We start from the raw sequence: 24,399 nt of genomic DNA on the forward strand, positions 1-24,399 counted from the left end.
GGGAGTTCCCTGGGAGCCAGTGTGCTGTGCCCAGAGAGCCTCCCCTCTCAGCAGCCTGCTGCTCACTACTGCTCTGGGCTGTCAGCATAAAAATACTTCACCTCATCTGCCTCGGAGTCTCCCTTCTCTCCACTCCAAAAATATTTCCATATCACTTAAGTCTATGCCTGGTGAAGTGCCTAATCACTTAAAGGAACTTCACATCCTACAGGATGTATCTCCTCATCCTCTGTAGCCCATAGAGACCTGTGCAAGAAAAGTGCACAGATACCTGTTTGTAAAGGGGACATTTCCAAAGACTCCTTCCGCTGCCAGGCCTGGTCCTGCTCTGTGCAAGTTGTGCTGGATCACCGTGGGCACAGGCATGTCTCACCTGACGTGGGCCATCAGATGAGGATTTTTGAAGTAAATCTTCCTGTTATCCCTGCCCCTGCCCCATGATTAACATTGTGGGGTTGGCTTAGTGCTTAACCAGATTTGCCTTTGAATTCAATTGAATCAGAAGACAGCCTGACTAATGCTGTGCAGACCCTCACCGGCCACTCTCCGTGGTGGAACTGCTTGCAAATAACCCCCCCTGAACCTCAGCTGGTGTCAATATTGGGTCCTTAACAACAATCCACTCTACAGATCCACTCCTTTCTTTCAAGTACGGGTGACTAGAGGGGCTGAGCCCACACTGTGAATGCTGTTGAGCATTGAAGACAGAACAGCTGAGGCAGAACATGTGCCTGTGGGGTTGCCTGGCTCCCAGGTTGAAGGCAGCTCTTGTTGCTCCACATCTTGGAGTGGAAATAGAACAGAAGAAACGATGTCTGTGCACTCCCCACAGCCTACGTTGCTGCTCTAGAGGTTTCTGCCAGCTTTGGGCTGTCTGGTTCTTTGGCAAAGATCTTGCAACCTGCGCTTGCTTTTCTGGGAGCTTTTGTGGGATGCTGATGCTCTGTGCTGCAAGATGCACAAGGTGATGTATCTTGTTTCTCTGAAGCCTGGCTTGCTCTGAATTAGCATCTCATGGACAGGGAGAATTGGGGGTTAGGGCTGCTGGTAGATAATTCCCTCTCCAGTTCTCAGCCTTGGTTCACCACAATCTGATCATCTGCTGCTTCCAGCACCTGAGTCTGGTCTTGTGACCAGTGAAAATACTGTAGTTACCTAAAGGAAATAGGCTTTTTTCAAGGCTTTAAATTTATTTTGTGGATGGTCTCCTTCTCAAGCACAGCTCCAAAAAAAAAAAAAAAGGTGGAGTATTGTTTGACAGGATACAACAGCAAAAATTAGTTGGTATGAATAACATCACTGTACTAGTAAAAATAAAATATAGATATGACAGGATAAAAAAAGTTTCTTGTTTCAATCCTTTCAGTTTCAATATTTAAGCAGTTATTTTTAAATCTGGGATTATTTGTGGGAGTAGTGTCTGTAATGACCATATAGTTTAACAGGGAAGTCTGTCCTGATGTCTGCTCTTGCTTTTCTTTTTACTCAAAGTTCCTTTGTTAGGGAGTTCTTTCTCATTTAATTTGCCTGTGGCACAGAAGCAGTGGTGGCAAAAGCAGCAGCCACCAGCGCTGTCCTGCCCATCCCAGCCGGGATGCCTGCACCACAATTTGGGAATCCAAATCCAAAATTAAATTTAAATCCAAATTACTTGTCTGCAATGTGAGTGCTTGCAGTCAGTTCAATGTATCAGAGTCTATCTCAGTGCCCCACATGTGGTGGTTTGGGGCTGTTAAATATGTGTTTCAGTCAACTCTCACAGCGGGATGTTGTTATTTATTAAACTGTGTTACAATGAGCGCACAGAGCAAACCAAGTGTGAATCGCTGCCTTCCCCGCCTAAGCAAGAGTGTCCCTAAAGAGAAAGGAAAGCAGGAGGAATGGCAATCACAGCCCTGAGCCTTCAGCCCAGGCCAGCAGGACACAGGGAACAGCTCTTCAAAGGGAGGCTGTGGATGCAGGGAGCGTGTGGTGGAGGGACTCCGGCCAAGGCGGACAAAGTCCCCCTGGGGTTGGTGTTCCAGCCCAGCTCCTCTGCACGTTCAAATATCTCCTGCACAATAGTACCCTCTGTGACTCGGCCAAAACCACGCAGCAGCTCTGCAGCACAGATAAGAACAGAATCCAAGTTTTAAAGCTGAGGTCAGGGGGAGCCTTTCATTTAATGTCTGTCAGACCTGTGCTTGGGCACGTGTGCTGGTGGAAAGATCATGGACAGATTGACTCGAACAAAAGCCAGCCTCTCCTTAATGGTTTGAAATGCTAACATGACTTGGCTTGTGCATGAGTAGGTAGAGAAATGATTTCACAGGAAGACAATCCTTTTACAAATGTGCTTCTAATTCTCTGTTTATATTGCTTCTTGTCTATGCCGTGTTTTTAGGGGGCCCACTGAAAAAGCAGTGGGAGGACTGCAAGGAGAAGGGGTGCTCCCATGAGCAGAGATGGCAGCTCTGGGTCATTAACAGCTCTGGTGGGAGCCCTGCTTGTGATTTTCTCTGTCTCTCTTCAAGCTAAGTGTGCCTGATGTGCCTGTCACCAGCAGCGATGTGCACATGGGTGGGGATGATCAATGAGGCTCTGGATGAGAAATACGAGAGGCAGATGTGTCTTCCAGTTGCTTTCTCTAACAGAATTGTAGCTTTGTTTGATGAGTGATTGTTTGATGCTGTGGTTCCTGTTTGCAGGTGAAGAAGAGGAGGATGGAATAGAAAGGACCTGTGACACCCTGCTCATGTGCATTGTGACTGTGTTAAACCAAGGCCTGCGGAATGGTGGTGGTGTGGGAGACGTGCTCAGAAAGCCTTCCAAAGATGTGAGTGTTTTGGCTGAGGAAATGCATTACTCCCTGTGCATCTCATGAATGCCAAAGTCAATTTTTGGAGGTCATAGACAGTGTTTGTATCTAGTCTGATCTCATGTCACACAGTTGATTTATCCACTTAATTTTTAGATTCCAGATGGGATATTTAATAGGAAGAGCTAAGCTTGGTGTGATGTTGATACTTGAAGAAGGGATCTCTAGGTAGTTGTTTGCCACTTCTGGAAAAATGCAGAATATCATAACCTTCAAAGCACTGCTAAGAAGTCAGCCCTGTGAGGCACATCTGGAGGGCTGTGTCCAGTCCTGGCCTCCTCAGCACAGGAGGGACAGGGAGCTCCTGGAGCGGGGCCAGCAGAGGCTGAGGAGATGATTTAGGGCCTGGAGCATCCCTGACAGGGAAAGGCTGAGGGAGCTGGGGCTGTCCAGCCTGGAGAGGAGCCCCAGCTGAGAGGGGCCCTCAGCCCTGGGTGTCCCTGTGTGCAGGGAGGGCTCCGAGCAGGGCCCAGGCTCTGCTCTGGGGGGCCCAGCCATGGCACCAGAGGAACGGGCAGGGACTGATCCCAGGAAGTTCCCCCTGGACATTTTAGCTTATATTCAGCATGGCATCTGCCCTGGAATAGGTCCTGTTGAATAGGTCCAGCATGAAGGTCAAAACAGAATTTCATATATTGTGGCATATTTTCTCTTCCAGAAGTTTCCTCAAAAATTCAGTTCGTTTAAGGACTTCCCGTAATATTTGGGTGGTTTCATGCATTTTTATTTAGGCTCAAAAAAGAACATCACAAAGAAAGGCAATCTAGCGGCACTTTGCTTGATGAGCCACACCATAAGTGTTATAAATAAATTCAGGATTAAGTAGGATCTCAGCAGGGCTTGCGAGAGTCCAGAGACAGCTCGAATCTGGATAGAAGAGCTCCCTGTGCTGGTAGTAGGAGTCTATATCGTGTCTCGAAGACCGGGAGGTTCTGCAGGAGCCAAAGTTTATCCCCAGTGGAATCTGTAAGCTCTTACAGACTTTGAAAGTGACCCTTTGAAATTGACCCGTGCCACTTAGCAGCTCTTTAATGCTAATTACATGGAAGCACGCCACAAAGGGTAGTGCTATTATCCACATGAATGTGTGGGAAACTGAACAATTGGGTGACTTCAGGTCTCTATCATGGTGAAGAAAAGGACTTGGGTTTTATGCCTCCGTACACATAGATAGTTCCTCCCTAGTCCTGTGAGTAAGGCTAGCAGAATTTGGCATATGAAAAGAAAGATCTGTAGCTTTGCTTGAGCTAATGTGAAAATGTTGTTTAATATTTTAGAGTTGTGCTATTTTTATACCTTCTTGCAACCTTGTTATTGCAGGAGCCCTTGTTTGCTGCACGAGTTGTTTATGATCTTCTGTTTTACTTCATTGTCATAATTATTGTTCTCAACCTGATCTTTGGAGTCATCATTGACACATTTGCTGATCTCAGGAGTGAAAAGCAGAAAAAGGAGGAGATACTAAAGACCACCTGTTTCATTTGTGGTAGGTGTTACTGATCTGTTGAGATATTTGAGGGTGAAAGGAATGAAAATTAACTATTCCTCAATAAATAAAGCTTGGACCCTGGGCATGGTTATCTTCTACAAGGGAAGTCTGTAAAAATGTCAGAGTTTGATTTGGAAACTCTCATTAGGAAAAAGATTTGGTTTATGAATCAAAAGCTAGCTTTGCTGAGAGATGGCTTCTCAGTCTCCGCCCAGAATCCGAGGCAGAAGAGCTGTGTCTCACACTTGCATCATCACCACTAATGGAGATGGGGCAGCTGCTGACTCTGTTTCACAGAGTGTGCTGCAGATGAAAGTGCGGCTTCTATTTCACAGCACAGGGCATTCCAGAAGGGAAGCATCAGCAAGAACTGCCGATTTCAGAAGGTGGTACGAAGCAGGGAACAAAAGAATTCCGTGGAAATCATCTCTGCAAAGCCCATGGATAAATCACACTTATTTTGAAGTGCACTCACAAAGAGGGCCAGGCCTTCACTCCCCGGGGGACTTCAGAAATACCTGCTTTTTTGTAGGCTGTTGTACTGACAGGGCTGAATGCTGTGCAGAGCACAACATGTCTTTAGTGTCTGTGGACAGGAAATGCACGGAGGAGAGCAGTAATATGGAGGCAAACATTGGTGGTTCCTCTCCTTTCTCACTTCTGGTATTCTTCTGAGATCTGGCCCATTACAGGGAAAAATCAAAAAAAATTCTTATGACTACAGCTCTGTAAAGACTGTGTGACAATAGAGCTGCAGAGACTCACCCTCTCTGCCAGGTTTAAGCCCACAAACAATCCCACTGAACCTTAAGTGGGGCTGTTTATATGCTTCGTGCTAAAAGTGTGCATAAATCTTTGGAAGACCAGGACCTGGACTGCACACTGTGTGCTTCCCAGTATACATCTAGGAAGAGCCAGAGCCAACACTTGTAAAGCACTTTATAGCCCTCAGCATAGAAGGCACTGTAAAACTGTAATATATTTATTATATTGTTATTGTTATTAAGAGGAAATATCACAAAAGAGAATAAATGCTGCGTTGAAAGACTTCTGTCAGGAATGCCTTCTGGCCTGGTATTTCTTGCCTGGCAGTTATGGCTTTTAAATTAAGATCCTTCAAATTTATGGTCCTTTAAATTAAGTTAGGTTCCTTTCTCTAACATATTTAACAGATTTGTGTATTTTTATGTTGAAGTTTATTTTTTGGCTTTATGTTCTTCTCTTTTTGCAGGACTGGAGAGAGACAAATTTGATAACAAGACTGTTTCGTTTGAGGAGCATATAAAGGCAGAACACAACATGTGGCATTATTTGTACTTTATAGTTCTTGTCAAAGTTAAAGATCCAACTGAATACACTGGCCCGGAGAGCTACGTGGCACAAATGATTGTGGTAAGTCAATTTGGGCATGTGCTTTATGCAACTGAGAGATGCTCCTTGCAGCTAGGGCAGAGAATATCTTTCTTTTCCCCTCTCTCTGAACAATAGGAGGCATCGATCTGTATTTTTAAAGATCTTTTCACGTGTCTTAGTCTGCAACAAAACCTGCTCTTAAATATAATGAAAAAGATGAAGGTGCAGGCCGCAGTCTCCAGTTTGGCATCGGTGCTCTCATGCTCTGTGGGTTCTGCTGCCTCATTAGCCAAAGCTGGGGCAGGAGAGCATGCATCATAACATCTGCTGCTACTCCAGCCTTGTCCAGTGTCTCTGGGCTGCTGTCCAGAAAAATAACATCTCCTGCTGAGCACTGAAATGCAGGGTCAGTGCTCAGGGCTGGTGCTTTTCTCCTATGGCTGCTCTGAACAAGTGAGTGAAAAGACCAAGCAGAGCAGCCACAGGGATTTTAAGAGCCACAGAAACTGCCTTGGGAAGCAGTGAGAGTACTTGGATTCAGAGAGAGAAATGTGATGACACTGGGCCAGAGAGGTGTTCGATTCCGTTGTTTCCAGCCTGCTGCCGAAGAGGGTTCATTCTGGTGACTGAGAATGATGGATTATCAAGGCTGCCTGGCCTGAGGCTTCATTTTTGAGGAATGCTGCCTGCCTGCTGGGATATTCTGGTGCAGCATTTTCTTCCTGTGGACTTGCTGGCAGGTATTGCACTGCTCAGGGCCTGTGCCAGGCCCTGTGGTTGCAGAGCTGGCATATGTCTGAATCCCGGAGGAGGCTGTAACCAAATGCGCATCAGGCTTCACTGTTTATGCATTTCTGGAGCCACATTTCTTATCAAGGCTATCGCTCTGTTATCCCTCATCAGGATTTTGATTGGACATACTACCCAGCCTCATTACTGAGGTGCTGGGTGGCCTTTTAGTCCCCAGTTTAGCCAAGGGGAAGATTCTTCTCCTTTCACTTCAGCTGTCGTCGGGTCAGGCGCCGGGTTTCGATCGATCCCAGCTCCTTTCTGCCCTGTCAGTGCAGAAAGCTGGGTTATTTATCCTGCCTTCAGATGGATGTCCACGATAGCTGGGCTGACTCACCTTTCTCACTCCCTTGAAAGCCTAAATGGTTAGTTTAGACAAGGTGCCTAATTGGGAGCAGGCTAAAATTAGAGCTGACTCCCAAGCACTGTGCAGGCTTACGCAGAGCTTACCTTGAAGAACTCACATTAGTAGAAATGGTTGTGTTTAGACAGGAGTGTGTGCTTGATTGCTGCACTTAAATTGAGCTTTTGTAAGTGCTACTGCCACTAGAAGGGAAGGTGCTGTGGCAGGTGATGGGAATTCAGTGCTCAGGTACAGAGGAACAGCCTATTTCCATGAATTTTGAACCATCAGTCTCATTGCCCAGCTCAGAGCATGTATACTGTAGGCAGTGATGGATCTACACTTCTGCAGGGTGGTGGGCGAGGTAGAAAACATAAAACACATCTTTGTAGATGCTGTTGCATTACGAGAAATTACTGATAGTGGCAAATTGTCCTCTTACACATGGAAATATTTTGGCTTATCTCAGAAAAACACTTTAATTTGTGGAATCAGACTTTGGGGCTTGTCTCATTTGTTCCTCCTCTTCCTCTCCCTGCAATGTTTGTAAGATTTTAAACTTTGTGGTATGTATGTTAAGTATTAATGTTTAATTCCAAGAGATGCATTAATATTCACAGTAAGTGTATTCATCCTGTGCCAGCAGTGGTTTGACTTTTCTGATGTGTAATTCACTAATGTATTTTACTTCTGCATTAATGGCTGGAACTCCTGTTGGAATATCTAAAATACTAACAGAAAAGCACCAAAAACTCACCTGACCTCAAGCACTGAACTGATTTCTCAAAGTCCGTGTTCCTCTGTGGCAGAGCGCTGGCTGTTTAAGTGGTTAGCAGTAATCCAGATTTTGGGATTATTAAACTCTCTTTTTCCATCAGTGTATATAAAGTTAAAGGTTATTTTGGATCATGAAGAGGTACCTGTGGACCTAGAAGTATAAAGCTTAAATGGAATGAAAGTATAAATGGTGGAGTGGGAGAAAAAAGGAGAAATAAATGTTTGACTGAACTACAAGTGTCTGGTATGAGATTAGTAGTTGTGTCTTTGTGTAGTTTAAATTCCTAGTACGAAATCCAGGGAAGATGTGCTGCCTAGCAGAAGCAATTGGAACTTCTTAAGTGAACAAAAAAAGGACACTTTCTCTTGGAGCCAAAGAATTTACAGTATATCACATGCTACAAGGAATACTAAGAAATTAAAGAAAATAATCTGACTGGAGGAATGGAGTATGATATTCAACTGGAAGAGATTTAGAGATACAGCTTTGCTCTGGACCAAAAGAAGAGTCAAAAAGGAAACTCTCAGAGGCAGTTTTGCAGCTGTCAAACATATGAGCTGCTGTAGCAGATGTGTTTGGTGTGTCCCAACCAAACACAGCCTGATAGTAATGAGTTACACCACAGGCAAGTGAGATGTGCTACATTCCATGCACTAATTAAGCCTGAGTATGGCTTTTGTCATGAAGACAGAGAGAGGAGCTGATTCAGGCTCTGTGACAGCCTGAAGGCTGAGTGACCATCCTTGTGATACTAGGAGAGGTGACCAAGTCCTGGGTAAGAAAGCATATCCTGGTTAGGATCTGGCAGAAAAGAGGCTTGAAATTACCCTTTTACAAGGGACTTGCCAGTGGAATTGACTCATTGCTGAAAAAGGCTTGTTGGGGGTGTATGGGATTGCAAGAAATATTTATAAATATATGGTAGTTGGAATAGCAGGGCAGTGTCGGGACCTCTTTGAAAAGGACAAGGTGGAATGAGATTTTATATTTCATACTACACAGAATATGGCTGAAAAAACTCTGTGAATCATACTCCTGGAAGAACTCTCTTCATTCTATTAGTTTTTGTTACAATTAGGAATGCTTTCTATAGCTGCTTCTGTAGCTTTAGTGGATTCTGTGGAATTTAATGGAATTCTGTGTTTTCACAGCCAGATCACTTAAAGAGTGAAGAGTAAAGAAGAGAACTTCTACCCAAATCCAGTCTTCAAGACTCAGATCTATCCTTCAATACACATAGGTCAAAATTTTGGAGTATGCTGCAGTAACTTTAATAGAAAGTAGAGTTTAGCTCCAAGTATCATCCTCACTACCCCTACAACTGCGGCGAAGAACCAATTTATTATTGGCATTTGCCTATTCCTGTCTTGCAAAGTATTGCAAAAAGTAACATTGGAATAATTATCAGTATTAACTAAGCACCAGGAAAAGCATCAGGTTCTGATAGTCTCTTTTCTCCATTGCCCAGCCTCATCAGAGCCCCAAAAATATGACTGTCTACTTTGTGACTCTCAGTCTTTTCTATGTATCATTTATCCAGCAAACAGTGAAGCATCTGAAGGCTTGCTGATAGCACAACAGATACCAGGAATGCTGTGGTTTCCTTGTTTTGGAATATTATTTGACAGGCTGGGTGCCAAAATGGATGGGAGTTATTACCCATCATAGCTCACCTCTCAAGAAGGGGGAAGAAACACGTGGATGATGTTGTACACACCCCACACTCAAATGCAAGATTCTTGCAGGTTTCCAAGTTCACTTGTATTTCTGTTCCAGGGGTGGTTTGTTTCAAGGCATTCCTGTTATCTTGCTTGTCTCTGGCCTCAGAAGACCTTGGGGTAGAGCACTTCTTTTGCTTTCCTGCTCTGGACTGTGGACATTGTCTCTGCAAACTCCTGATGTTCCCTGTGATTTTGATTTTCCCAGCAGCTCCGTGTTTGCTTCAGTACTTAGCATACTGCTCTGAGCAGTGATAGAAGTAGTCAGGAGCTATCCAGCTTTCATAAAGAAAGGTATTAATTTTTCTGTGGGTTTTTTTATTTTTAGAAAAAAGCATCAAGCATAAAATGTATTCTAGAGCAACATGCAGTTCATACACCTCAAGCTTTATGGAGATGTTGGTGGGAATAAAGCACGTCTGCTCTTCCAGCGCTGTCCTTTCTTCTTGCACACTTATCTTTTATCAGTCATTGGGTGAAATATTAATGAATATTAAAGCAGGGCACTAGGTTTTAGTATTTGTTTGCTCTCCGGGCCTCTTTTATGAAGTCAGACAGGTATTATACAATATCTGAAGAGACAGAAACTTTGAAAAGCTGGCTGCATGCCTTGTGTTTGCACTGAGAACCTGCATGAATGATTCCCCTATTGAATTTTCATTCCTGTAGAAAAAACCCCTGTTTATCTAACCCATTTAACCAGAAACACCATCCCTAGCAAACCCAGAGATGCACATAACTTGTATTACATCGATACAGCAATCTTTGAATGTTCCTTGTGTCCATTTGTCAGAGGAGACAGTTTAATGTGATAACTGGAACAATGAAGGTTAATGTCCAAACTTTTGTACTTTGCTTTTCAGAGGTGTAATTTGTACACACATATTTCACCCAAGCTTTGGTAGCTGTAAATAGATATATGGAGGTTAAAAAAAAAAAAAGGACATGATTAGCTGCTGAATTTTTTGCAGCTCAACAGAGCTATGAATTAGCCTATGATTTGTACCTCTATTCATTTGCAAAAATAAAAGGCTATTTGCATAGTAATTAAATTAATTATTTTGCCCATTGGAAGAATGAAAGACTTTAGCAAACGAAGCCCTGAAAGTTTCATTCTCGTGTGCTCTGTCCACAGTTCTTAGCAAGTTTCGTAATGGCTTTTATCAGCATTAGTGCTACCTGTCATAACTACATAATCACAGCACCTAATTATATTATTACTTATTTACCCTAATTATGTAATTGGATGTAATTGGTGCAATTATGTAACTCCTCAGTCAGCTGAAAAATGCTCTAAAACCAGCCTATGCTCCTAAGAGTAAAGGATGCTGCCATGAATTGGACCGTCTCTCTAAAGCAAGGCAATCTTTGCTGGGAAATTAAAGGTTCTGTTCTCCTGTTCTCCATTATGGTCACTGGGACCATGAACCTTTTATTCCTATCAATGTGGCAGGGAGGAAGCAGTAGAGACAGGTTGAGCAACACCAGCCTGAAATTCTGAACTATTATCTTCTGATTCAGTTCTCTTAAAAGCACTTTTGTGGCACAGCAATGACCTGGCATTAGTCGTGTGACAAAATATTTTAACTGCTTTATTTTAAATATTTTAAAGGTGTCAGCTTTTTTAAATTATTATTTTTCTTTTAAATTATTAAATAAAAGAGATATTTAGCCATGCCACGAGGAAAAATGTATTCCCCTTTTGAAACATTCTGATTGTTTTGCTTGCTGTTTTTAAATAGTGAAGTTTGAAAATTCAGCTGAAATTAGTGCTCCTTTGAGCTGGTGCTGTTGTTTCTGTTCTTCCTACCTCCAACCTCATGGTTTTGCATTCTTTTCTATTAGATACCCAGAAGTGGGTGTCAGATTGAAAAGCAGTGCTGGGAATAATGCCAAATGAGCCATTGAGAAGCCTCAATAGTTGTCATTCTGCCCATGCTGTGTGCTGGGCAGCGCCAGCCCTTTTCCCTCGGCATCCTCCTCTCTCCTGCCTCGCTGCCCTGCATTTTGCCATGTTCCCACCTCGGGAGGGGAGGTGTGATGTGAGCCATGTCAGCTCCTGGCTGCTCCCAGGGGTCAGATGGTTGTGGCCAGAGCCACTCCATGAGGCTGTGACCCCCTGGTACAGGAGCAGGGCGAGGGGACAAGCTCCCTCCTGGAGGCAGAGCTGCTTGCGTACGGCCCCTGGCACACCCTGCAGAGGGGCTTTTTTTCATCCTAGCCAACCCCAGCAGACGTAGCTGACTGTCAAAACAGCCAAGGTGTGAGCCAAGGGTGCCTATGGAGCCTGACAGCTGTGGGTCAGGAGGCTGCCTGCCCGTCCCCTCACACCTTGGGAGAGGTTGCTCCAGGGTTACTCAGTGAGCAAAAGGCGTTTCACCGATGCCAGACCCTGGTGTGCTGCCCTGATGTCTGACAGAGTCAGTGGCCATCCCCGAGCAGACCACGTGGAGTTTCTAGGGGAGGCAGCTCCGAGGGAAATTCAGGCAGGAGAGGTGGAGACAGTGAAAAAGCGCTGTACAGAAAGGGGAAGGGCATGCTGACAGCATGGGGGTTTGTGGAACAAGCTGTTCTTTACTGCTGTCAATTTTTGTCAGAGAACGTAATAAAATAATATGTACTAAGAGGGCTGTTGACCTCTGCTCTTAAAATAAAGCTTCTTTGGAGAAGGAAGAAAAAAGTTCTGACATCCAAAATTCTTCTGTTATCCATCACCCTTTTGAATTTTGGAGGTAAAAGTTTTCTCTGGTAGTTCTGTAGATATACTTATTAGATCCAAAGATCACAAAACACCATATGGGTAGAGAGAATGACCTAAAGCAGAGAAATGTCAATCCAAGGTAGCATGAATGCTGCAGAATGGGCACTTGGGATCTCAGGAAGACACTCCGTGTGCTTTTCACATGCACTCTGGTGATTCATCCCAGACAATTCCAGGAGTTTCCTCCCCCAGATGTCCACCATACCCTTCTGCCACAGCGAGAGCAGAGGGGGGAGGACCAGGGACGTGTTTGTTCAGTCCTGAGCTGCTGCAGTTCACAGCCAAGAGTACTAATGTGAAAATTGATGGCCACTGAAGTCACGCCAGTCTGAACTGCACTGGTTGAGAAGAGGACACGGCACTGGTTCTGCTGTCTCTGTATAGGAGGGATAATATCAGCAGGGAGGAAGGGCACCAGCTGATCAGGGTGACCCCTTCAGCTGCTGCACCTGAATCTGCCAGGGATGGTAAGCTGCAGCTCCTAAACTGTCTCACTATAAATAAACTGTATTTTTGAGGCTTCTTCATTATCTTAAATTCTAGTTCAGCATGAACTTTCTGATCTGGCAACTCACAGGCTTGAAAATCCTTACAGGACTTGTGCACACAAATGTTGTGCTGGAGTGGGGCATGGAGTTTATAGCTTTTGGGAAGCTAATAATGCTCCCATTGTTAGGGCTGGGTTATTTTACTTTTTAAGACTGGCTTTGCTCCAAAAACTAGCAGATGTTATCGAAGCCACACTTGCAAGGATGAGATGTATGTACATATCATTAAGCAATGCAAGTTTTTCTTGATTACTTTTAAAAGGCTGATACGATGCATGTCACGTTATGAGTAATTACTTACCATGGCAGTAACACTGAGAGCACAAAAGCCGGCTGCTAAATAAGATCTGAGGTCTCACAGGCAGGCTCATTTCCTGGGAAATGCAGTGTTGGTTTTGTCTGCAGTTGGGTTTTCATAAAATAAGCAATTAAAGAAATACACCTAAATAGATGATTTACGGCTCCCATTTTTTTGTTGTTGTTGTTGTGCTCAAAATAGGAGAGCGAGTGAGAATGCAGCTCTCTGTGTCCTTCCACGTGGACCTGTGGGGAGTCCAGGGCTTTGGATTAGGTGCACAGGGTCCCAGAGAAAGTCCTTTTTCTGCATCAAGGCCTGCCACAAATCCACAGAGCATCTCAGAGGGATCACTATTGACTGATACAGTCACTAAAATAGAGCTGGCCTTTGCACAGTCCAACCACTGCTTGGGAATACGAGGGGAGGTCCCTCTACCCTCGTATATCCAAGTGTTATCCAGGTTTTACATGTACAGAATAAATTAAGGCACTGTTCTTTCTGCTGCTAGGTATTGAGTTATTTTTCTATTGTTGCTTTTCTTATTGCTCAAAAATAATGTTCATTTCTGTGGGAAGACCACTGCTATTTTTGCTTCTCTGCACAATTTTGCCTCTATGCTATTATCTCATTAAAGTGCTGAACACCTCCCTCTCCACTTCATAAAATAAGCAATCACAGTAACGTGCCTAATTAGCTGCTTTCCTGCTCATTTGTGTTTCTCAAAGCATGAAAAGTTAGCATCACGTGAGGACTTTGCATCTTTGCACAAAGCTCCTATTCTTCAAGAGAGCTGAGCATCTTCTTTTCTACTTGAAGGGCTCTGCATCTTCCAGCAATGGGCTCTTTGGTCTTCCATAAGTAATTTAGTTGGCCTGCTTGGCTCAGTGATGCATGAGACGTGGGTAAATAAAGGGAAAGGTGGGCTTCATTTGGTACCTCCTTGAAAAAGCTTGAGGTTTCAGCGGTTTTATGTTTATACACATACTTTTCAGACAGGCAAAATTAATTATCCTGCTGCTGCTTGAACAGGAAGCCATGGATCTGATCCTACCTCCTTAGAAATGATGCCATTAGCTGGAGCAGGAGAAAGCTTGGTATCAAGGGCAGGTGCTGCAGCACAGGCAGGTTTGGTGATGACCTTCATCCTCCAGCTGACTCGGGGAGGGAATGGCCATGGCACACGACCCTTGTCTCTGCTCAGCCCCTCACATTCTTGTTAACTTCTAAAGCACCAACACAACCCTGTCTATTCCCCTCTTTCCTTTGAAATCACTTCTGTGTACACAGCTGTGATGTAATTTCAAGTTACAGAGCAGAGCCTAAAACTCCTCAGAAGTATATTCATTGATATTTGGGGTTTTTTTCCCCCCTGAGATCCAGAATCAGTGGTTTGATGCTATCCAGACCTAGTCTTTTTGGCCCCTGTAATATTGTAGCTCACTTGTAAGCTTAGCTTGATTTCCTCTGCATGTTCAAGGTTTGGCCACCTGTCTCTTTAGGCTTCAGAGATTTTGCTGCAAAGATTGGTTCTGCCTTGATACTGCAGTGTAGTCACAGCCTCCTTGTCCTCCTTCCAACTTCTACCCGTTCAATTTGCAAATTAAAATAAATGAGCCGAGTTGGGTTCGTGTTTGTTTTCTTGCTTGCTGCTGGCCTTAAAAACTCGAGGAGGGGTCTGGACACAAGGCTCTGTTCCTTGAAACTTGCACATCCCAGGAACAGGGAGTGGAGGTGTTCCAGCTGGAGCACCCTCGAGCCAAGCAGCGCTGCTGGCAGGACATGGGCTGCGGTTCCCTGCTGGAATCCGCTCTCGCCTCAACCTGCCAGAGACTGGAGCTGTTAACTTTCCAGGCAGCCTGCAAAAGCCATCTTTTATCCCTTTGTTAAAGAAGCCTGTGGCTTGAGATGGATCTGTGTGTGGGCAGACCTTTAGTCTGTGACTCCAAGTGATGGAAAGGCTCTCCAAGGCACTGGATAGGCACCTACTGTTGCACTTAAAATCCTGGCAGTGACAGAGCCCTGCTTCTCCTGAGACTGGCTGCAGAGGGCTTTGCCAGCGAAAGCTGGACCTTGACTGGGATCACAGCTAGTGATAAGAAGTTGAGCCCCAGAGGAACAATGTGATGAGCAGATCCTGAAACATGTCAACTGAATTAATTGATTTTGCTCAATGAGGGAAGAAACAGACACCAAACACTTCAGTGCTGTTTGCGAATATTATTGCAACATTTGAAAACAATTATTGCTCTTTGTATTACAGTGGTACTAAGGCTCTGGCTGCTTGAATGGGAAAGAGACTGAAAAATTGTCCACAGCCAAGGCAGATAACTGCAGATGCTGAGGAAGGGAAGGGCTACAGGGTTCCCCAAAGACATGAGGGCAGTCAGTAAAAGAACAGGGAGATGAGTCTGATCAGGGACTCCATTTGAAAGTAAATAAGCCTAAAGTTGTTGGGACTCAAAACACAGCAGTGAGATTTTGCAAGATGCAAACCAGGGAAAGGCTACAAAAAATGCAGTTCTGCTTCTGACGTCTCACAGTGCAGAGACAGCACGATTTGGGTGAATTTGGTGCAACATTGGCATGAGCTTGATTTACAAGGTGCTACAGATACTATGAAGTTACTTTGCTGAATCTGTCATGGGAGGAAAAATCCACTGGCCTGTATTACTCTGCATGGATAAGTTTCTGAATTTGTGTAACTTTGGTCTCATTGTGCCATTTATCTTTTGGGATCAGCTTTATGAGATTTGTGTCAGGCTTTTCTGTTTGGTTGCAAGGCTGCTTTGCAGAATCTTCTCTCTTTTTTGTGTGGTGGATGTGTGTATGATAAAAAGCTAAGATTGCATCATCTTTAATAAAAGAGAAGATGTATAGCCTAAAGAAATCAGATTAGTTGTAGAGAAAGAAATCAATCAGGTTGGCAAATTGCATCTGTGGGACAAAGTGCAAAATGTTTGTTTCATACAGTATTTATTGAACAAATTTGTTGAGAAGATGGTTAAAAATGCTCTACAAGAAAAAAAAAAGGGAACCATTTTGTTCAATTTAAATGACATTGATGTATTTTTTACATCATGAATTCTTGCAATATTACCAACAACAATCCCTGATAAAGTACTTTACACAATTGCCTCACAGGGCATTTTGAGATAAAAGTATATATCGGAGATTGTAAATTGGCTGCATCCAATTTATATATAATGGAACCCACTACAGCCGTCCTCCAAAATTCAATAGATCAGGAATCACATTACACTTCTGTGAGTTTGGGCTAGTAGGAGCTCTAAAGAGTCTCCAAAACAAACAGGCAACTTTAAATCATGTTTAATGAACCCTGCGTATTTTATACACATGTGATTAAAATGTTTTGTTTCTGTTTTTCATTTTGCTGGGTGTTGCTGAAGGAAAATCTTAAGTTCGGGCCTGTGAAACCGATCATCTGCTTGTTCTCAAGAGAAAATTCAGTTTAACTGAACAGAGCAAACCATTTAAAATGCTGGACTGGGAAAACAAAAAAGAAAAAGCAGATCTGTACAGAGGATCCAGTTTAATATTTCCTAGCAAAAGCACTAAATGAAATTGTAGTATGGGCAGATAAGGGTCACAAAGTACCATGGTGTTTTTTCTTTTATTGATCTATGCCTGCAGCCTTGGAAATAACCCATGGGAGACACAAACCTGAATGAGTAGAGGGCCCAGTTTTGCTCGTTCCCATCTATTTCCTGAAGGGAATAAAAGTGCTTTGTGCTTCCATCCCACCTTGTGGGCTCTGCTGCAGCCAGACCTGCCATGGGGCCAATCCTTGACCATCATGCCTGCATGGGCAAGAAGTTGTTCTTGCAGTGCTGAGGAATCCACAGGCAAGCCTTTGAGCAGAGCCAGGGGTCAGAGAGCAGGTTGATAGTGTTCGAGCCCATAGGACTGGAAGGTGGCCATTGCTTGGTGTTGTTTTGTCAAGAGATGCTTCACAGAGAAACGTAGATCTTAATCCTCTCCTCTGAGTGGTACTTGAGTATGTGCATTTATGATCTGCCAGGTCTTTTCCAACCTTAATGATTCCATGATTTTGTGCATGTGTAAGGTATGTGCATGATTGTAGCATTGCTTAAGAAAACTGTTCTGTGTGCTGATAGTCAATAATTCTTACTTATTTTCAAAGAAAGTGTTGCTCTTTCAGTTGTCCTTTCATAGTGCCCCATGTGCAAAATACATCAGAGTGGAAATGGGCCCGAAGCAGGAACATTCAGATCAGGATTCAAAATGCCTTGGCTCTGGCAGTACCCTAAACCAGAACAATCGCGCTGCAATCAGCAGAGCTCTGCCTGTGTAAAGCTGAGAACAAGGTCAAGTCCTGAGCCTCTGAAAAACGAGTCTCCAGCTGAGTCTTTGTATTTCCCAAAGATTCTGTTACACCAAATTGAAGCTAAAGCCAGGAAATGGACAGTACTTGCAAAATACAAGATGACAGGACCAGAGAATTAAAGCTAAATGTGAAAAAAACCCCCAAAACATAAATTTCAACAAATATGATCCTGAATCCTGTGCTACAAAAGCTAGGAAGTAGAGGTTGTGGTTTGGAGTTTACCATGGAGTTAGACCCTGATCCATTGGATCAAACCAGCAGGCACATTGACAAAAGCAGGTCAAAATTTGTGGTGTCCTCGCCAACTGGATGGTACATGTGTGTCCAAGGAGGAGGCTTCGTCTGTGGCCTGGTACTGCAGGGTACGTTTCCATTGCAGTGGGATTTGTGCCGCTGGCTTTTGTCTAGAGTTCAGTGTCTGGAGTGTGCTGCTAGCGTGTTTTGTGAAGGAAAATCAATATTAAAAGCGGAACAGGGGAAGCGGGGGCTTCAGCCTGCTGCCGCAAGCAGTGCGGGAGCGGGAGCGGCGAGGGGCCGGAGAGGCATTGGAATTGTGGTCACTCACAAGCCAACGGGAAGCAGTGACACCGCTGCTGGGCTCGGCGGGGTCCTGGCCTGCAGACCAACGGTGAACTCACCGAAATGCTGTGGGGAGCAGCAGGGGAGCAGACGGAGGAACAGGTTCGAGCTGGAGGCACTTTGGTGGCAGAGCTGGGGCTGCGTGGGCAGCTCGGCCCCTCGGCTGTGCCAGCGCTGCCCTGGCTGGCGCTGGGGGAGCCGGGGCTGCGGGGTTGCACAGCAGCCCCCCGGGCACTCCCCAGTGTGAGGGCACAGACAGAGACCTGCCACGTTCCCCTGCACACAGGCTGCCCTGGCTGAACTTCCCACACGGACACAGCTGGAACTGAACCAGAGCCTCCCAGACTGTCATTACAAGGTCCTTTCTTTAAGGACATGTGCACTTAATGTCAGAATATTGAAACCATACCCACATGAATAAAGTCAGTAAGCCAGTGATTCATTGCTGTTTCAAACCTCTATCTAGCCACAGTAAATTTGTGCTCAGTAGTGACAGTCTGTGTCCACATGCAGGCTATGATTTACAGTTCTGTGTTTTGTATCAACAACATCTGTTTAACAAAAGAAGAAAAAAAAAAGCCAAGAACATTTATTTTCTAACCTTTGTACCAGATGTTTCGTTATGCACAAGATCCAGGGATTATATCAGAAATAATTTAATTATTTTAAATGAATAATCTGAAGTGTTTTTCCTAAAGTATGTCTCGTAACCACTAACAACATGAAAACATAGGAATGTGGAAAAATAAACTCAAGTTTTACACAAATCTATAATTGTATCTATTTTAAGGGTGCAAATATTACGGACCAAATCCTAGCTGTTGGTGGTAGTGTTGGGATTCTTGAAGACTTGCACAGGACAATATCAATTATCAGGGTTATGAGGGAGATAAGGTGGCAGGGAGCAATTGAAACAGAAGGAAGCAACAGCTCAGAAATGAGCCACAGGGAAGGGACAACACGAAAAGCAAACGTCTTGCAGGAGAGCAGCACTGGGGTGGGACACAAGCTGAGGCTCTCCAAGCACACAGGAGTGGTGCCATGGCTCTCCTGTGAGTCCCCTGTGGTCTCTGCATGCCTACAGATGCCCGGGTTCCACCTGGACAGTGGCTGGAATGTGCCATCTCAGAGATAAAGCTGCTTAGTTTGGTTTCTACTTTCCGCCTTGCAGGGCAGAGTTGCTGAAGTGGGATCCCTTCCTGTGTGGCTCCTGTCTGGCTGCTGCAGCCCAGGTCAGGGTGGCCTTTTCCTCTCTAGGGACACGCTGTGACTCACAGACCTGCTGTTGGCACGTGTCTTGCCCACAACAGCAGTGTGAGAGCATGTTCAAACTTACGGCCCTGACTGGAAAAAATGAGTTTCATGATAGTTTGCATCTTTTGGAGGTAAATGCCAAGTCCCTTAGGTGAGTTTGATAAGCAGAAATATTGTGGTGCTTGTCCTTTTACAGAGCTTCAATTTGAGAGTCAAAACTGCCCCACAGAGCGTCAGAGAAAATTCTTTGCAATTTGGGGTTTATTATCATTCCTCACCATAATTTTTGCAGGGGTATCATAAGTGGGAACGCTGATACAGAAACACTGAGACATTTTTAACTGCCTGGCCTGGATATCAGTCTTGAAGAACTCACAATTACTCAGAATTGCAGTGATAGATTCTGTTGCAGCCCTCGAAAACATTCAGCCAAGTTAAAATGAAAGTAAATGCATCAATGACACTGCTAAAGCAGACAGTGGGTCTGTATTGTGGTTTCAACCTTCTTTCCAGGGGTAACAGGTTTTTCTGTTTTTCTGTGAGCTGTGGGAGCTGTAGCATGTATCAATCCAGTGTAGACCCAGCCAAACCTATTCGTTTTCTTGTTGCATAAAGATTTATCTGTAATTGCCAAGGTTTATTTTTATTTTCTTTGAATTACTGTTGTGGATGCATATAGATGCATAACAATTCCTAATTTCCCTCCCTATATTCTTGTACAGCACAGATTGCTTATCAAATGCAGTCTTAACATTAAAGTGTCAAACAGGATTTGCAGAAAGCTATTTGGGTTTGTAGTTTAGGATGAACGTTTATCAAATTGTGGATTAGCTGAATCATGCACTGAACCAAATTATTATTGTCTGTGATTAAATCACAAAGTGGTTATTGCCCTGTGTCATCTAAAGCACACGATAGCTTAAGTCTTTAAAATCCCTTTTTAAGGTGGCTATAGGAGCTACATAACTCTGGACTTTTAGGACCAGACTCTGTCCCTAGACAAAAAAAATAAAAGCTTTTGAAAGGTCATTTGGACTGATCCCTCTCTGCTTATATGGGCAGCATCCTGGGGAAGGGACTGGATGGGCTTATTTGCATTTCAGACATACAGAATAGTTCTCAGTAAATAGATCTCTTTGTACCCAGTGCTAAAGTATTTATTCAAGGTGCTGGCCCAGAAAAGGGGAGGGAACTGTTCATTCTCATGCCTGAAAGGGCAGGGGCTGCCTGCTGGAGAGCCGTGATGCCCAGTTTGTTTGCCCTCATGCTGAGGGCACATAGGACTGGCAGTGCCACTCCTTAGCCCCGGAGGCCATGGGGTGACCAGCAGGATCTCTCCTCAGCACCAGTGCAGCAGAGTTTTACCACCTCAATGGGCACTTGAGGGGCTACAGTCTCTCTAAAGAGGCTCAGCCTCCCTAAAGCTGTAGGAGCCTTTTTTGGGGGCTGCTGCTGTTCTTGCTGCATGCCCACAAAGGTGTGTTCCAGGAGAGCCCAGCTCAGCACGTGGAGGCGATGGTAGCAAACCTTCCTGGTGATTGATGTCCATGCTCCTCTTGTGCACCCTTCAGCAACCATCTAGCTAAGGAGCAAGAGAGCTTCCAGCACCTCTGTTTTCTCAGCCTTGCTGTTAGGGCACAGCCCTCGTGATGACAGTCACCAAGGAGAGAAGGATCCTTGCGGAACCATGGGCTGGGGGACACGGAGGCCGCTCTCCTGCCCTGGTGCATGCAGCAGGGCAGGTCACAGTCCAGGAGGAGTCATGAGCAGTAATCACCACTTTTCTTGGAGAACAGATAGGAGGGAAGTCCTGAAAGGGCTTGTTTTCATGTTGCAACAAGGGGTCACGGGGTGGAAAGGGCTGAGAGTCATTGCATTAGAGTGTGCTGGAGAAATGAGAGTCTGGCACATCTGACGGTGGCGTGGCACTCGCAGCCCGTGCACTAGCACCGGCTGAAAGTATGCATAAGGCTGCCTTTGCTCCTCTACTTCATCCCCATTGTCCTACTCTTTGACCTATTTTCTCTCACTGTTATCTAGTAATCTATTTTTTAAAGGCTCAGCCCAGTCTTTCCTGCTGGTTGCAGCTGATCCATCTCGCTGCTAGCCTGTGAAACCAGCACCTCCTAAAGAAACATCCCTCTGCCAATTACTCCGAAGGCATGGATTCAGCTCAGCATGAGAGCTTGATTGAAGCCAGTTGGCTGTGCCAACAGGACAGGGATGGCTCAAGAGAGGCTTCATACAAAGTATAGGAACTCTAAACAGCTTTCTTCAGTCTTTTCCCCATCCATGCTCAACCAGAGCCAGCAAAGTCAGAAAAATGGCAATATTTTATGGAAGGGAGGACTTATCCCACAGCTCTGCCATCCCCCTGGAAAGCCCACAGAAAGGAAGGAGAGAGTTGCACAGAAAACTGCAGGAGGCAGACGCAGACTTTAGCTCTGAGCCCGCCTCTGCGAGACGCAGGGTTTGAGGTTTTTCAGTGAGCACAAGGAGCAAATCCTCTAAGCCCTGTGATTTCTCAGGCATGTGCCCTCGCCGTGGGCACCTCGAGGACGTGCACCCAGAGCACTTGCACAGAGGTCTGGCCCTGGGGGAGCTGTGCCTGTGGCTGGAGCCCTGCCAGGTGAGGGGGAGGACAGAGGGAGCAGGCGCGCTGGATCGCCACACCAAATGTCTGCTCTGCTCGTGTGCAGTCTCTCTGGCCCGCAGCCTTTTGGCTCGCCCCACCTGCCTTTTTCCCTTTTTTTCCTTTCCCCCAGCTGAACTGGCGGAGAGGAGGCTGCAGCTCCTTTCTGTCCCTGCAGCTTTCCTGTCTGGCTGACGCTGTGCCCTGGACACAGATGTCTGCATAAATATGGATCCTGCGAGGCACACGTTATGCTTGCGGGAAGAGTGTGGAGCAGGAAGATGCTGTGATCCATAGGTGGGCTGTGAATTGCTGCCGTCCTGTGCAAGAATGAAATAACAATAACAACTAACAGCATACTGCCTTAAACCGTCGTTGTTTAGAAAGAAGATTTCGGTACATTTTCACAATTAATTACTTGTCCAGGCAGCTACTTCGTTTAAAAGGGTCCCATCCACATAGCTCACTCTCTGTGCGTTCATTAATGCTCGAGCTGTGTCACCTCAGGCTAACCTGGTGGCTGTTGATTGAGTCCCGTGACAGCTGTTTGCAGAGGTTTGCCCTGCTCCCTGCCAGGAGCCTGCCTTCCTCCTCCAAATTGCCTCTCGGTTCCAGGCAGGGTTCAAATTTCTGAGTGAACGCTATCCTGGGCAAAATGGTTGGATTTCTAAGAGTAATGGGTAAGGCATGACAGATAACATCCTGCACACCCCCAGGAGTGCACGTTACAGCTTGAAGGTGTTGGTCAAGGTGAACCCTGGACCAAGCCCATAAACATTTAAGTCCCAGAACAAATGTTTGGGATTGTACAAACATGTTAATGACCTCCAGTTAATTGGCAAGCAATTACCTTGAAGTAAAAATAGCTTTCCCATTGCTGAGCAGTCACAAGAGTTCGTGTTCCCCCATGAACACTGAAATTTTCGGCCAAGGAGCCTTGTCCAGCTTGCCTTCTGGATCCTGGCAGGTTTGTGATCAAAAGTTTGCTGTCCCCAGCACCAATTGCTGTTTGTTTGTGGTATAGACTCAGCAAACAGAGCTGTCTGCCAAAGCTAATTTTCATGCTGCCCTTTATTAAAGTTCTGCAGTTCATAATGCAATGAAAAAGTAAGATCATATTGACTGGCAAAAGCGTGCGGTTCAGCAAGGGAAAGTACCTGCTGTGTGCACTATAAAGGAACTATCAGTGAAAGCTAGGTAAGTATTTTTAACCTAAAGACAGCTTCGCAGGCTATAATGTGTCTCCTACTGAATTTTGAATCTTTCTGGTCCTTTGCATGACAAAAATACACAGCTGGACTGATTTCACTAGATGTGTATTGCAGCTGAGAAGCAAGAGGCCTGCACCTAACACAGCTCTTGGGACTCCAAGTGCGACCTGTGGGCAGGTGTTTGACCTGTTGCCTCTCTGCCACCTACAAAAGTCAGCAGCATCTTTTCATGAGGTCTCCAGTCCATACAAACCATCAGCTTCTCTTAGAACTTGGATCAAGTCGCTTGATCCTCCACAATACTTTGGGGGAAAAAAGGCCCAAATTTTCCTGATCTGTAACTAAAACCACACCTGGGTTTCTTTCCTGGAAGAGTTTATCACAGCATTTCTAGGAAGGCAAAAACTGGGCACATGTGAATGAGCAGAGTCTGTTGCTTAAGTCCCATGACGCTGGGGCTCGTGGTGGCTCAGATGAGCTGGCACGTGGTGCAGGGTGGTTCCAGCTGCAGAGCCACATCTGCTCCGTGTGCTCCACAGCATCGTGTGACAGCGGGTGAGGTGCTTGCTGTTTGTTCCATCCCTGTCTCCAGCTGCTCCCAGCCATCCCTCTCTCCAGGCACTGTAATGTCATGCCGAGGAGGAAGGAAGCAGGTGACACTGGGAGCCTCAGGAGAGCCAGCATGTCTGGCATCCTCATGGATGCCTCTGGATGCTGTGGTGTGGTGCAGGGTCAGTCCACAAAGATCTTTCCAAAGCAGCCAGCGGTCTCTGCCTTGTGTCCTGGAGGAGTGAGGGAGTGGCAGATGGAAAAAACAAAACTAGCAAAGTGCCTTTCACAATCCTGGCAGCAGTACTCGGCAAACAGAGGAGCCACAATGGTGGAGTCTCAGATTGTGCTCCCTGTGCAGCCTGGCTTTAGGAACTTTGGTGTTGTTGTGAGCCTTGAAAGAGCTCCTGTTCCCTCAGCTGGCTCCTATGGCCTTGCATTTGGTATCTTCAGGTGCTTCAAGCAAGAGGAGCTGTAATGGGTGCAGATACCAGAGCTTTCCAGGAAACATTCAGGTACAAAAGCAGCTCTGTTTGCTGTAGCTGCCTTGAATTAAAGTTCTGTGCCTATAGTGGCAGACAAACTTGCTGGCAAACATTTTGCAAAAAAAAAAAAAAAAAAAAAAAAAAAAAAAAAAAAAAAAAAAGGCATTGATCCAGAAAGGCACTGTGCACAAACTAAGCTTGGTATAAATGAGTACACCTGTGCTCAACACCAGGCACGTGATGAATGCTCTGCTAGATCCTAGCCAAAATAAATTGAAAATAAATATTGGCGTGCACTGGTGGAAGATGAATGCTGGTCTTGTAAGCAGGAACGCATGTGGCAGAAACAGGAGCCTCCCGCTCTGCGTGTCAGCTGGGGATATCCACAG

At 45.2% G+C, this 24,399-nt stretch overlaps 1 protein-coding gene across 6 annotated transcripts in view; it reads left to right on the plus strand.

Moving 5' to 3' along the window:
* Window positions 1-24,399, plus strand: part of ITPR2 (inositol 1,4,5-trisphosphate receptor type 2) — a 245,710-nt gene that overhangs the window by 215,024 nt on the left and 6,287 nt on the right. For all 6 annotated transcript variants that reach the window (XM_032105470.1, XM_032105472.1, XM_032105471.1 and 3 more), the window contains 3 exons: window positions 2,688-2,815; window positions 4,178-4,343; window positions 5,578-5,738. In XM_032105470.1, coding sequence (XP_031961361.1) covers window positions 2,688-2,815; window positions 4,178-4,343; window positions 5,578-5,738 — 455 coding nt within the window. The remainder of the gene's footprint in view (window positions 1-2,687; window positions 2,816-4,177; window positions 4,344-5,577; window positions 5,739-24,399) is intronic.

The sequence above is a fragment of the Corvus moneduloides genome, chromosome 4 (genome assembly GCF_009650955.1).
Source record: "Corvus moneduloides isolate bCorMon1 chromosome 4, bCorMon1.pri, whole genome shotgun sequence".
Taxonomy (NCBI): domain Eukaryota; kingdom Metazoa; phylum Chordata; class Aves; order Passeriformes; family Corvidae; genus Corvus; species Corvus moneduloides.